This window comes from Blennius ocellaris, assembly GCF_963422515.1.
Source record: "Blennius ocellaris genome assembly, chromosome: 3".
Classification (NCBI taxonomy): domain Eukaryota; kingdom Metazoa; phylum Chordata; class Actinopteri; order Blenniiformes; family Blenniidae; genus Blennius; species Blennius ocellaris.
Genome location: NC_137652.1, coordinates 29,175,661 through 29,189,040, shown reverse-complemented (window position 1 = coordinate 29,189,040; position 13,380 = coordinate 29,175,661). Strand labels below are relative to the sequence as shown.

The following is a 13,380-nucleotide window of genomic DNA, read 5'->3' as shown; positions in this document are numbered from 1 at the left end:
ACCCAGTAGAAGAAACCCAGTAGTAGAACCCAGTAGTAGAACCCAGTAGAAGAAACCCAGTAGTAGAACCCAGTAGAAACCCAGTAGTAGAACCCAGTAGTAGAACCCAGTAGTAGAACCCAGTAGTAGAAACCTAGTAGTAGAACCCAGTAGTAGAAACCTAGTAGTAGAACCCAGTAGTAGAACCCAGTAGAAACCCAGTAGTAGAACCCAGTAGAAACCCAGTAGTAGAACCCAGTAGAACCCAGTAGTCAACCAGTCCCCCCTGCTTTCATCACTTGCCGGTGTCGGGACGCTGTTGTGTGCAGTGTGGCAGTGGAAGGTTCCTGCAGCAGGAGTGGAAGCGGCGTTGTGGTGCTGAGGTTCCACCTCTGGCCCCGACGCAGCAGCAGTGTGACTCGAGGAGCGGGAGCGTCCTTCGATAGTCGCTCTAAATTTAACAGAAACACACTTTGTTCTAAACATGGCTGCGATGGAGCTCTGTTCTGCTTATCGGCCCTCGCCCGCCAGGCCATGGCCATACAAGGCTCTTCGGGGCCCGGGGCCGTCCAGCAGCTCCTCGTCCCAGTTGACAGGGAGATAACGGCTAACGGCTAACCGCGGCCCGGCGAAGGCGACAGGCCAAGATGGGCAGGAATGTTGGGAAGTGTTGGGTCAGAGGCTCCACGCTGGGAAGGTGACCTGCGGACCCGGACGTCACCTCCTGGAAAACACAATGTCCTCCTCTGTCAGAGCCTCCCCGTGTGTGTGTGTGTGTGTGTGTGTGTGTGTGTGTGTGTGTGTGTTGAACATTTGCAGGTGAAACCATTAAAACCACAGCTTGCTGTGTGACAGCGGTGTGTTGCAGCCTGAATCTGAGAAACACAACAGACCTCAGCTCTTTCTGGATTTAAACACTTTCTTTAAACAAATCCACGACAGTTGCTCAGACCTGAGGATCTGTCATAAAATCAGTGGGGAGAAAAATATGGAAGGATGTGAGATTAGAATCCGATTATGGTTTGCATGACATTTGGTTTGGATAGTTGCTGCTCTCACTGGCAGCCTGATCTATTTGATGGCTCTGTTACACTTTATCAAAACCTATTCCAGTAACATGTTATTCAATTGTAAATGTGAAGTACTTTGTGTGTGACGTGGCCAGACAGGGGTCTCCCTGTCATGTCCATGATTCTACCATCATGACCACCGTTCCACCAGTGCCTATGGATAATGTATGGCTGCTTTATGTCTTCACAGTAAAACTAGACCCTTCAAACACGAAGCAGACACAAAGGATTTTCTCTTAAATTACTTTTATTTTTTGTGTCGACTAAAAGTAAAATGTACATGAATCCAAACATGCACGCTCACCCTTTGACAGGCTCTTATAGTGACTCAGCGTTTTTCCATAGGAATTCCCCAGCATTGACAGCCCAGTTTAACTGTAGTCTGAAGCCACACACACACACACAGACACACACACACAGACACACACACACACACAGACACACACACACACACACACACACACACACCAGACATGAAGAAGTTGGTCCCTTGGATTCCTTCAGAGCTCGCGCTCAGACAGACGCCCTCCTGTGGACACTCGGGGGAACTCCACACAGCAGAGCCGCTGTGTTCGAGGTGTCTGGTTAAATTGAAGCTAGCAGCTAAAGCTAACCGTGGAGGTGCTGCTTGTCGTCCGTGTGCTCCGACTCTACGTCGCACAGGAAACACCGAGCTGGACTCTGCAGGCAGTGTGGCTTCAGTCCATAAATAGAGCTTTAAATAGATTTATTCTGAAAGTCTGCACTCCATTCACTTCCTCACACTGCCCCGCCACAATAAGCATCCAATCATACGCTAAAACAATAGAAAGAAAAGGATCCCTGATTATGTACACGATGACGCCCTTAACCACTTTGTCCTCCTCTGATAAATGCTTCGCTTTATTTTGAGAAAATCAGGAAAAAAAAGAAAAAATGAGGTAAATCAAAAGACCAAAAGAGAAGGAAAAAAAGAAGACGGTGTGATTACAAGTGGGAGGGTTCAGTTGGATGAGGTGGGCGGAGCCAGTAGCTGTGAGGGCGTGGCCTGGCAGCCCAGCGGCGTTAGCGTGGCGGGAAACATAAGGACTTTGGCCTGCATGAAGGTGAGATCAGGTAACACCGCGATGACCTCCAACGCCTCCTCGCTCAGGTTCTCCTCTCGCCTGGGCTTCCTGTGCTCGCACACACACACACACACACACACACACACACACACACACACACACACACACACACACACACACACACAACACATGATCACACTGCAGTAGCTCAATGGTGTCATACAGGCTGGCTGCTCCCGGCGTGACCTCTGACCTGGTAGACGTACTGGTCTTCTCCATGGTGGACATGAGACGGGCGAAGGCGTCCGCCACCCTGCTGGCCGGACCGCCGGCATCCATCTTGGCTGTGGTCAGTTCAAAGAGCTCCGGGTCTACACCTGAGGAGGAGGAGGAGGAGGAGGAGGAGGAGGAGAGGAACAGTGTGAAGGAACCAAAGAAAACAATTGGAGCTGAATTTCAAACAAACATGTGATCAGAGGAGGTTCATCTGAGGAGGAGCAGACGGTCAGGTATGAGATGGATTCCAGAATAGATCTCAGAAAAGAAGAACAGGGTGAGGAGGAAGAGTGTGAGGAGGAGCAGAGGAGGACGAGTGTAAGAGGGAGCTGACCTGGGATGGAGGCGGAGCTTCCACAGGTTGAATCCTCCACAGGACCAAAGAAATCCAGATTTAACAGAGACGAGCCTCCACTGGCTGCAGAGCCAGGGGCGAGCGAGGTTAACAGAGAGAGGGAGAGGCGAGCGAGGTTAACAAAGAGAGAGAGAGGCGAGCGAGGTTAACAGAGAGAGAGAGGCAAGCGAGGTTAACAGAGAGAGAGAGAGGCGAGCAAGGTTAACAGAGAGAGAGAGAGGTGAGCGAGGTTAACAAAGAGAGAGAGAGGTGAGCGAGGTTAACAGAGAGAGAGAGAGGCGAGCGAGGTTAACAGAGAGAGAGAGAGGCGAGCGAGGTTAACAAAGAGAGAAAAAGAGGGGCGATCAATGTTAACACAGAGAGAAAGAGCGAGGGAGATGATCAAGGTTGAGAGAGAGAGAGAGAGGGGAGAGAGAGAGAGAGAGAGAGAGTGAGAGAGAAAGAGTGAGAGAGAGAAAGAGAGAGAGAGAGAAAGAGAGAGAGTGAGGGAAAGAGTGAGAGAAAGAGAGAGAGAGAAAGAGAGAGCGAGAGCGAGCGAGAGAAAGAGAGGCTAGCGAGGTTAACCCAGAGAGAAAGAGCGAGGGAGATGATCAAGGTTGAGAGAGAGAGAGAGAGAAAGAAAGAGAGAGAGAAAGAGAGAGTGAGAGAAAGAGCGAGAGAAAGAGAGGCTAGCGAGGTTAACCCAGAGAGAAAGAGTGAGGGAGATGATCAAGGTTGAGAGAGAGAGAAAGAGAGAGAGAGAAAGAAAGAGAGAGAGCGAGAGAGAGAGAGAGAGAGAGAAAGAAAGAGAGAGAAAGAGAGGCTAGCGAGGTCAACCCAGAGAGAAAGAGCGAGGGAGATGATCAAGGTTGAGAGAGAGAAAGAGAGAGAACGAGAAAGAGAGAGAACAAGAAAGAGAGAAAGAGAAAGAGAGAGAGAAAGAGAAAGAGAGAGAAAGAGAAAGAGAGTGAGAGAAAGAGAGAGAAAGAGAAAGAGAGTGAGAGAAAGAGAGAGAAAGAGAAAGAGAAAGAGAGAGTGAGAGAAAGAGAGGCTAGCGAGGTTAACCCAGAGAGAAAGAGCGAGGGAGATGATCAAGGTTGAGAGAGAGAAAGAGAAAGAGAAAGAGAGAGAGAGAAAGAGAGAGAGAGAGAGAGAGCGAGAGAGAGAGAGAGAGAGAGACTACAGTGGTGCAGTGGTCAGACGGGAACACTTCATGCACAGAAACACATTTGGCAGATCAAACCAGTGATTGGTTGAAAACACCTCTGGGACGATAAATCAATTAATTACACGATGAATTAAAATGAACTGGATGATTTTAAGGCCTCGACATAGAGACGGCTCTATTTCATTGTTTGTGGGCAGGATTTTTATTCAAGTGCAGTTTGTTTGTTTTATTTATTAAAATTATTTTAAAGTTCTTGACATTCCAATTCCAATGCTAAAAAAGATAAATAAACGTTGATTAATAATGAAGTATTATCGTTACAGTTGTGGTTAATCTGGTCTCAGGAAAATGTTGACAATATCTTTTATCTGCAATCATTTTTTGGACAATTTATCGTCCAGCAAAATTAGTTATTGTCACAGAGTGGAGCACCAATGAGCTGCATTCTGCACCATTACTCTCATTCATTACACTGCTCCCTCACCTCCTCCCTCACCTCACACACCTCCTCCCTCACCTCCTCCCTCACCTCCTCCCTCACCTCCTCCCTCACCTCCTCCCTCACCTCACACACCTCCTCCCTCACCTCCTCCCTCACCTCCCTCACCTCCCTCACCTCCCTCACCTCCTCCCTCAACTCCCTCACCTCCTCCCTCAACTCCCTCACCTCCTCCCTCACCTCCCTCACCTCCTCCCTCAACTCCCTCACCTCCTCCCTCAACTCCCTCACCTCCCTCACCTCCCTCACCTCCTCCCTCACCTCCTCCCTCACCTCACACACCTCCTCCCTCACCTCCCTCACCTCCTCCACCTCCCTCACCTCCTCCCTCACCTCCCTCACCTCCTCCCTCACCTCACACACCTCCTCCTTCACCTCCCTCACCCACTCCCTCACCTCCCTCACCTCCTCCCTCACCTCCTCCCTCACCTCCTCCCTCACCTCACACACCTCCTCCCTCACCTCCTCCCTCACCTCACACACCTCTTCCCTCACACACCTCCTCCCTCACCTCCCTCACACACCTCCTCCCTCACCTCCTCCCTCACCTCACACACCTCCTCCTTCACCTCCCTCACCCACTCCCTCACCTCCCTCACCCACTCCCTCACCTCCCTCACCTCCTCCCTCACCTCCTCCCTCACCTCCTCCCTCACCTCACACACCTCCTCCCTCACCTCCTCCCTCACCTCACACACCTCTTCCCTCACACACCTCCTCCCTCACCTCCCTCACACACCTCCTCCCTCACCTCCTCCCTCACCTCACACACCTCCTCACACCCCCTGCACCTCCCCTCCCTCCACAGTGGTGTCCTGCAGTGGTGACAGGGGGCGGAGTCACTCACCGTCCAGGGGGTTAGTAAGGCCACTGCTGCTCCAGTCAAACTGGATGGGTGGGAGCGCCTCCTGCTGGACACAGAGACAGGAGGTGAAGACAGAGAAGCACCACTGAGTCACAGTGCATGAAGAATTAGTGTGAACACATCAAACCCAGAGCAAACAAAGTCGAAATGACATGCAGCCAATGAATCAGTGTGTTTTCTCAGGAGGCAGAACACTCCTCCAGGAGCACAGCCTGGGGAGAGGGTGCAGTGGAACATGGCCTGTGGGGAGAGGGTGCAGTGGAACATGGCCTGTGGGGAGAGGGTGCAGTGGAACATGGCCTGTGGGGAGAGGGTGCAGTGGAACATGTCCTGGGGAGAGGGTGCAGTGGTGGAAGCACTGGCTGACCTGGGCGGGGTCAGAGGTGGAGGAGCTGCTCTCTGCAGGAGGAGCAGCAGGAGGAGCAGCAGGAGGCGCTTGACCAATGGAGGTGATCATCTCTGCTGCAGAAACAGGCTTCACAGGCTCTTTGGTGGGTTCCAACATTCCCTGGAGACCCAAGTTCAACATGAAACTAAATGACCATAGCTGTATCGTGTTGTGTCACATCGTATCGTGTTGTCTTGTATCGTGTTGTATTGTATCATGTTGTATCATATTGTATCGTGTTGTATTGTATCGTGTTGTCTTGTATCGTGTTGTATCATATTGTATCGTGTTGTATCATATTGTATCGTGTTGTATTGTATCGTATCGTGTTGTCTTGTATCGTGTTGTCTTGTATCGTGTTGTCTTGTATCGTGTTGTATCATATTGTATCGTGTTGTATCGTATCGTGTTGTCTTGTATCGTGTTGTCTTGTATCGTGTTGTCTTGTATCGTGTTGTATCATATTGTATCGTGTTGTATTGTATCGTGTTGTATTGTATCGTATCGTGTTGTGTTTTATCGTGTTGTGTCACATCGTATCGTGTTGTATCATATCGTATCTTGTTGTCTTGTATCGTGTTGTATCATATCGTATCTTGTTGTATTGTATCGTGTTGTCTTGTACCGTGTTGTATTGTATTGTGTTGTATCATATCATATCATGTTGTATGGTGTTGTAGCATGTTGTGTTGTATCATATTGTATCGGGTTGTGTTGTATCATATCATATCGTATCGTATCATGTTGTATTGTATCGTATTGTGTTGTCTCATCTTGTATCATGTCGTGTTGTATCATATCATATCGTGTGGTATCATGTTGTATCATGTTGTATAGTATCGTGTTGCATCATATCGTATTGTGTTGTGTTGTATCATATATCGTGTTGTATCGTATCGTAGACTGATGTAAATTGATGTGTTTGTTGGACAGTGATTATAGTGAGTTCAGTGGACTCACCAGGCCGGCGGCGTACATCGGCACAATGACGGGCTGCTTCTTCTGTCCTGTGAAAAGCTGCGCACGCACGCACGCACACGCACACACACGCACACACACACGCACACACACACGCACATACACACACACGCACACACACACACGCACACACACACAAAGAGAAGAAAGAGGGAGTTAACACACTCACTGTGACCCAGAATACACACTCAGCTGAGGTGTGTGTGTGTGTGTGTGTGTGTGTGTGTGTGTGTGTGTGTGTGTGTGTGTGTGTGTGTGTGTGTGTGTGTGTGTGTGTGTGTGTGTGTGTGTGTGTGTGTGTGTGTGCGTGTGTGTGTGTGTGTGTGTGTGTGTCATTTTGCAGGGTAAGGCTGTGGATCAGTGGTTGGTGCTCCTCATGTACTCACGATGTTCCTGGTGTCGATACCGAGGCAGCAGAGCAGCGTCTTGTTGCAGTGCGAGCCGCCCCACTGGTACCGGAGGCCCAAGGCCTCATGGATGTCCTGAAGCTGCGGCCAAACTCCACCACACTGTGGCCTGCAGAGGTCAAACACTAGTGTAGACCAGGTCAAACTGTTTAACACCTGAAGTCCAACGACTCAACGCTGAAAGCCGAGGACAGGCTGGACACTACCGGTCCAAACAGTTGCTCACCTGATGCACGTGGGGCGCTGCGCCTCCTGGGCTCCTGCTGGAGGCTCCAGCAGGGTCTTCAGGGTCACCACCTCCTCCTGCGCCAAGTGTTCTTCACTCTGAGGGAAGCTGCTCTGAAACAACTTCTCCAACCGGCCCAAGAGCGACACCTGCAGGAGCACCGGCACATCACACCAGACAGCCACAGCATCCAACATCATACAGCCAGCACAATAAACATTCAACATCATCCAACACACATCTAACATCATCCAATCAACTTATAGGTTCACTCCCATATCTCTGCACATATCAAAGTGTCCCTGAGCAAGGCACTGAACCGCAAACTGTTCCCAGTAGACTAGAGCGATGGCACCAACCCCCATTAGCATGTGTGTGTGTGAATGGATGAATGTTACTAAAGGTGTAGAGCAGGGTGGGGCCTGCTAAGGCAGGAGAAAAGTTCAATCGAAGTGAAATCCAGTTACCAATCGTCCCACATCAGGCATCCAACCATCAACCTGCTCATCTAACATCCACAGTGTGTTTTTGCTGAATAAACTCTGACCTATGTGGATCTTCTGTTTCTAGTCTCGTCACATCCTCCTTACCGTTGCTCCGTCGGGCCGCCTCACTTCATCACTGTGTACAGGAGTGTCAGCCTCCTGCTCCTCCTGCACCTCCTCCTCCTGCTCCTCCTGTCTCTTCTCTCCAGGAGGATCCACAGTCTGCTCCGTGCTGAACGCCGCCCACGACTCCCCGTCCTCCTGCTGCTGCCCTCCGAAGGCGCTCCACTCGCCAGCGCCCTCGCTGCCTTCGGCCAAGTTGAAGTTGCCAAAGCTGTCGCTGGCTGGGAAACTGGCAAACGTTCCTCCGCCCTCTGTCTCGCCACCGCCACCGCCACCGCCGTCGCCACCGTGGTATTTGGGGGAGTTGAAGTCACCGAAATCGTCGTCCTGCTCAGCGCCGACGCCATCCCGTGCAGCGGTAGAGCTCGTCCCCGGGCTCTGCTCCTCCTGCTGTTCAAAATCGGCAAAGTCTGGACCAGCAAATGATCCGGCATCTCCGAAGTCTCCAAAGTCCTCGTCGTCTTCTGCGAGCTGGCTGTCGTCAGCAGGAGTCGCCGTGTCGCCCGGCGGCGGCGGGGATGGCGCCGAGGCCGTGGTGCTCACGTCGCCGAACTCCTCCAGGGCCTCGGTGGACAACGGACGTCCCAGTGACGTCTCCGTCTCAGTTTCCGTTTCATTCTCAGAGCCTTTGTCTTCCGATGGAGCAGCGTCGCTGTCAGCAGGCGACAGGTCGCGGTGGTCTTTGAGCTCGTCGGTCCCGTCCTGAGAGAAACGTCGTTCCCCGTGCTCCTGGGCGGCCGCCGTGTCGGCGCCACGGCCTCGGCCCGGGGAACAGCAGCCGTTTGGAGTGTCAGCAGGACCCAGCGAGCACACATCAGCTCCAGTTCTGTCTGTGTCTGCCACCGAGTCCTCTGAGGTCGCTTGCTGCTCCTCCGAGGCGGCAACCTCTGGCCCCCAGCTGCCCCCCGAGTCTTCCACCTCCACCTCCTCCTCCTCCTCCTCCTCCTCCTCCCCCTCCTCCTCCCCCTCCTCCTCCTTCGTCCGACTGAGGCAGACCTCTGCGCTCGTAAAAACAGCAAAGTCTGCAAACTTCTCCTCCGGGCTGCCGACAGAGACGTCCACCGCGTCCTGCATGGAGCTTCCTGTTACGTGACAGTGGACGGAGCTCTGTGAGGACGGACTTCCCTCCACAGCAAAACCGTTCGTAATAACTTCCGGCCCTCCCCCATTGCAGTCGGCGGTTTCACTGCTGCTCAAATTTTTTTCCGGCCGGTCCGGGGAGCCTGAGAGGACTTTTTTAATTTCAGTCCTTTCTGAGACGGCGCTGTCCGGCCGACCAGCCGGTGTCACACCGTTGGCCTTGGACAACTCTTTCCTGTGGATGTGTGTGCCGTTGGAAGTGCTGTGGCCCAACGCCGACACGCCTCTGCCACTGAGCAGCTCCGGCGGCGAAGTGGCCGTCAGAGCCTGAGTCTGGTTGAAAGTAGTGGGCGTGTCAAACTCTGTGAAGCTGATGCTGTTGGGAACGCCAGAAAACGTCCCAAAGTCTCCAAACTCGTCCTCCTCTTCCTCGGCGCCATCCTCCATGGGCGGCGGCGAAGACGAGTACATGCGGATCACATCTGGCTCCATGATTGTCCCCCGGTCAACTGGTCCGGCTACACCTGGAACACAGAGGCCGTCATTCAGCAACAACCTGCACAGGTACGAAGAGACAAAAGAAGATGAGCTCCGACAGAAGACAGACTGACTGACAACCACATGGTGGCGCTCGTCTACCTTCCACCATCTGGAATTTTATCCAACTGATGGAAGGAGCAGAACGGGTGCTGTGGAGACGTGAGGACAGAACACATTATGGAGGCTGGTTCGGTGTGTCAGGAAGAATGGAGGAGGAAACAATTTGTGACGAGAACATTGTGCTTTATTGTGAAACCAGCTGAATGCTACAGACCCAAAGGGAGCTGATGACTACTGCCGCTTACTTCCTGTGAAAGTGACCTTCTGTTTATCTGGCACAAACATCCCCCGAGTTCTTAAACCAGAAGTTAAACCGGTTTTAGAGCCAGTGTGTGGCTGCTGCTCAGCAGAATGAGTGCTGCCGGCCTGCTCACTGTGTCAGCAGTGGGCGGGGCCTGGGCCTGTCTGGCAGGTTGGTTTACCTGACAGAAAGCACCTGGAAACAGGAAGGCTCCACCCACACTGAGCTGGACTCCCAACACACACGTTTTAAACTTTTATTGGTCATGTGACGCAAAGACTGGAAGAGGCTGCATTTCCTGTCTGTGAGCTGGAGCTGCAATGCTAATTTGGCTAATCAGGAGAGACTGTTGGGAAGAGACACGTTGCTCTAGCACACCTCTCTGCACATAACACCTGTACCATGAGACTTCATACCCCCTCAACTAAAGGCATCATAACACCTCAACTAAAGACTTCATAAAACCTCAACTAAAGACTTCATAACACCTCAACTAAAGACTTCATAAAACCTCAACTAAAGGCTTCAAAACACCTCAACTAAAGGCTTCATAACACCTCAACTAAAGGCTTCATAACGCCTCAACTAAAGGCTTCAAAACACCTCAACTAAAGGCTTCATAACACCTCAACTAAAGGCTTCATAACACCTCAACGCTTCATAACACCTCAACTAAAGGCTTCATAACACCTCAACTAAAGGCTTCATAACACCTCAACGCTTCATAACACCTCAACTAAAGGCTTCATAACACCTCAACTAAAGGCTTCATAACACCTCAACGCTTCATAACACCTCAACTAAAGGCTTCATAACACCTCAACGCTTCATAACGCCTCAACTAAAGATTTCATAACACCTGGCTGCTAGGCAATAGTGTAACAATAACAGCAGTCAGGGGGTAATAACATCAGTCAGCGGGGCAATAACATCAGTAAAGGGGTACTAACATCACTCAGAGGGGTACTAACATCACTCAAAGGGGTAATAACATCACTCAGAGGGGAAATAACAGCAGTCAGAGGGGTAATAAAATCAGTCAGAGGAGAAATAACATCAGTCAGAGGGGCAATTACATCAGTAAAGGGGTACTAACCTCAGTAAGGGGTAATAACAGCAGTCAGAGGGGTAATAACAGCAGTCAGAGGGGTAATAACATCAGTCAGAGGGTAGTAACATCACCCAGAGGGGTAATAACAGCACTCAGGGGGGTAATAACAGCAGTCAGAGAGATAACATCAGCCAGAGAGGTAATAACATGTCAGAGGGGTATTAACATCAGTCAGAGGGGTAATAACATCAGTCAGAGGGGTAATAACATCAGTCAGAGAGGTAATAACAACATCAGTCAGAGGGGTAATAACATCAGTCAGAGGGGTAATAACATCAGTCAGAGGGGTAATAACATCAGTCAGAGGGGTAATAACATCAGTCAGAGGGGTAATAACATCAGTCAGAGGGGTAATAACATCAGTCAGAGGGGTAATAACATCAGTCAGAGGGGTAATAACATCAGTCAGAGGGGTATTAACATCACTCAGAGGGGTAATAACATCAGTCAGAGGGGTAATAACATCACTCAGAGGGGTAATAACATCAGTCAGAGAGGTAATAACAACATCAGTCAGAGGGGTAATAACAACATCAGTCAGAGGGGTAATAACATCACTCAGAGGGGTAATAACATCACTCAGAGGGGTAATAACATCACTCAGAGGGGTAATAACATCAGTCAGAGGGGTAATAACATCAGTCAGAGAGGTAATAACAACATCGGTCAGAGAGGTAATAACATGTCAGAGGGGTAATAACATCAGTCAGAGAGGTAATAACATCAGTCAGAGGAGTAATAACAACATCAGTCAGAGGGGTAATAACATCAGTCAAAGAGGTAATAACATCAGTCAGAGAGGTAATAACATCAGTCAGAGAGGTAATAACATCAGTCAGAGAGGTAATAACATCAGTCAGAGGGGTAATAACATCAGTCAGAGGGGTAATAACATCAGTCAGAGGGGTAATAACATCAGTCAGAGGGGTAATAACATCAGTCAGAGGGGTAATAACAGCATCCGTTCTCTCTCTGAACTTTCTCTGGAACTGATGCTAACTTCAGCTAACGGTCATTCTGTGACGTGCTAACCGGGTTAGGGACCGCCAGGTCCGGTTCGGCCCTGCGCTGACAGTCGGTGTGGGTGTCGAACAGCTAATCGATGGATCGGATTAAAGCTTCGAGACGAACCAAGAACTCAGCGGCGGCCGAAGGCGGCTACGGAAACGAGGAGGCCGACCCAGGGCAGCAAGACAGCCGATACCTTAGGTCCACCGTGGAGCGGAGCGGAGAGGGAGACCCGGCACCGGGCCAGAGCTCGCCGGGTCCGGAGACCCTGTGGGCTACCTCGGCTCCACCGAGCCGGGATGTTATTTACCGGGACCGACGCCCGGTAAAGAAATATAAAGTCCTGAGAAGTGACAGGGCAGCTAACGGAGCTAACTGCGCAGCTAGCTCGCACCCACCACAACAAGCAGCTTTAGCTTGAGCTCCGTCGTCGGGCTCCGACTAACAACGGCTGTCCGAAGCACCGACACCAGGAGCGGGGCTGACCGTGGCAGGCTGTCCGCTGACGTCCATGACCCGACGGAGCGTCCACAGGCTGCGGAGAGGGCTGTACGGCTCGATCCGGCTGAAGGTTGAGTCAGCCGGCGGCTGCCTCCCTGACTCAATGTCCCAGCATGCACTGCGGTGCGCCGTCCAGGTGGAACGAGTCGCTCATTTTACAACAGTTCACCTGAAAGTTAAAACTAGAACCTCTGAAAGCTCCTTTATAAAGAGTATAGGAGTAACTATATCACTTACTTCGTGAATTAACTCACATTTCTGATTAACATTTACAATTCGGTTTTTGTTACTGAAGCGGTCACGACTTATTTCTGACAAAAAGGTGACAAGTTACTTCAACCAGCCCTCCAACACAAACGACCAGATGTCTTACAGGAAAAAAGCTGTGTTTTTTTGGTGTACCATGGAATAAGCTTATAGGACAAAATGCTAACTTAAAATAAAGTTATTCGCTAACGCTGCCAAATAATGCATTTGTAACCTTAATATATGGTTTTCTTTATAGAAAACCAGATATGAAATTGAGATGGTGCTCAGGGGGTCGCAGATTTAAGGGTTAGAGGTGGACCAGAGAAACCTAATGGCAGAAAAACAGTAGTGTCTTACTATAAAGCATAGTAAAAAAGCAAAACAAGTTAACATTTTTAAACTAGTAATTCAATTTGGGTTTATGTAGGCTACTCAATTTTGTGTCAACTTTTGGAGAGTCGTCTTATCTTCCTGCTGGACAGGAGAAGTGCAGGAGGCTTGACCTCAGAGTGTCCGTGAAAGTTTGACACAGAGGATAGAAAAGATGCTCTCACCACCATAAAGAAACTTTATGAAAGTCTTCTTAATGGGAATGACAGAAACATGCATGTGTTAACGTAACAGAACATTTTTACGTAAACTAAACAGTACTCTGTTTTACTGAATTAATGAGATAATTATCTCATAATTATGAGAAAAATTAATTATAACAACTAGTAGTCTTGATGGGATTGTTATTGGTTTGT

General features: G+C 50.1%; 1 protein-coding gene across 1 annotated transcript; it reads right to left on the bottom strand.

The window, feature by feature from the left end:
* Positions 1 to 1,278: 1,278 nt before the first annotated feature.
* On the bottom strand, positions 1,279 to 12,461 carry aftpha (aftiphilin a). The gene is made up of 11 exons (XM_080516647.1): positions 12,283 to 12,461; positions 8,831 to 9,448; positions 7,827 to 8,776; positions 7,237 to 7,385; positions 6,990 to 7,119; positions 6,586 to 6,642; positions 5,605 to 5,745; positions 5,220 to 5,283; positions 2,706 to 2,789; positions 2,349 to 2,472; positions 1,279 to 2,203 (listed from the first exon to the last, which is right to left on the bottom strand). The coding sequence occupies exons 2-11, from the start codon at positions 9,414 to 9,416 to the stop codon at positions 2,032 to 2,034; spliced, it is 2,457 nt and encodes an 818-aa protein (XP_080372773.1). The 5' UTR covers positions 9,417 to 9,448; positions 12,283 to 12,461; the 3' UTR covers positions 1,279 to 2,031.
* Positions 12,462 to 13,380: the final 919 nt, after the last annotated feature.

Excerpts from the sequence above, each read along its gene's own strand:
- aftpha (XM_080516647.1), bottom strand. The coding sequence starts at position 9,416 with ATGGAGCCAGATGTGATCCGCATGTACTCGTCTTCGCCGCCGCCCATG. Across the intron at positions 7,386-7,826 it reads GGCGGCCCGACGGAGCAACG|GTGTCGCTCTTGGGCCGGTT; the intron begins GTAAGGAGGATG and ends GTGCTCCTGCAG. Across the intron at positions 6,643-6,989 it reads GTATCGACACCAGGAACATC|CTTTTCACAGGACAGAAGAA; the intron begins GTGAGTACATGA and ends GTGCGTGCGCAG.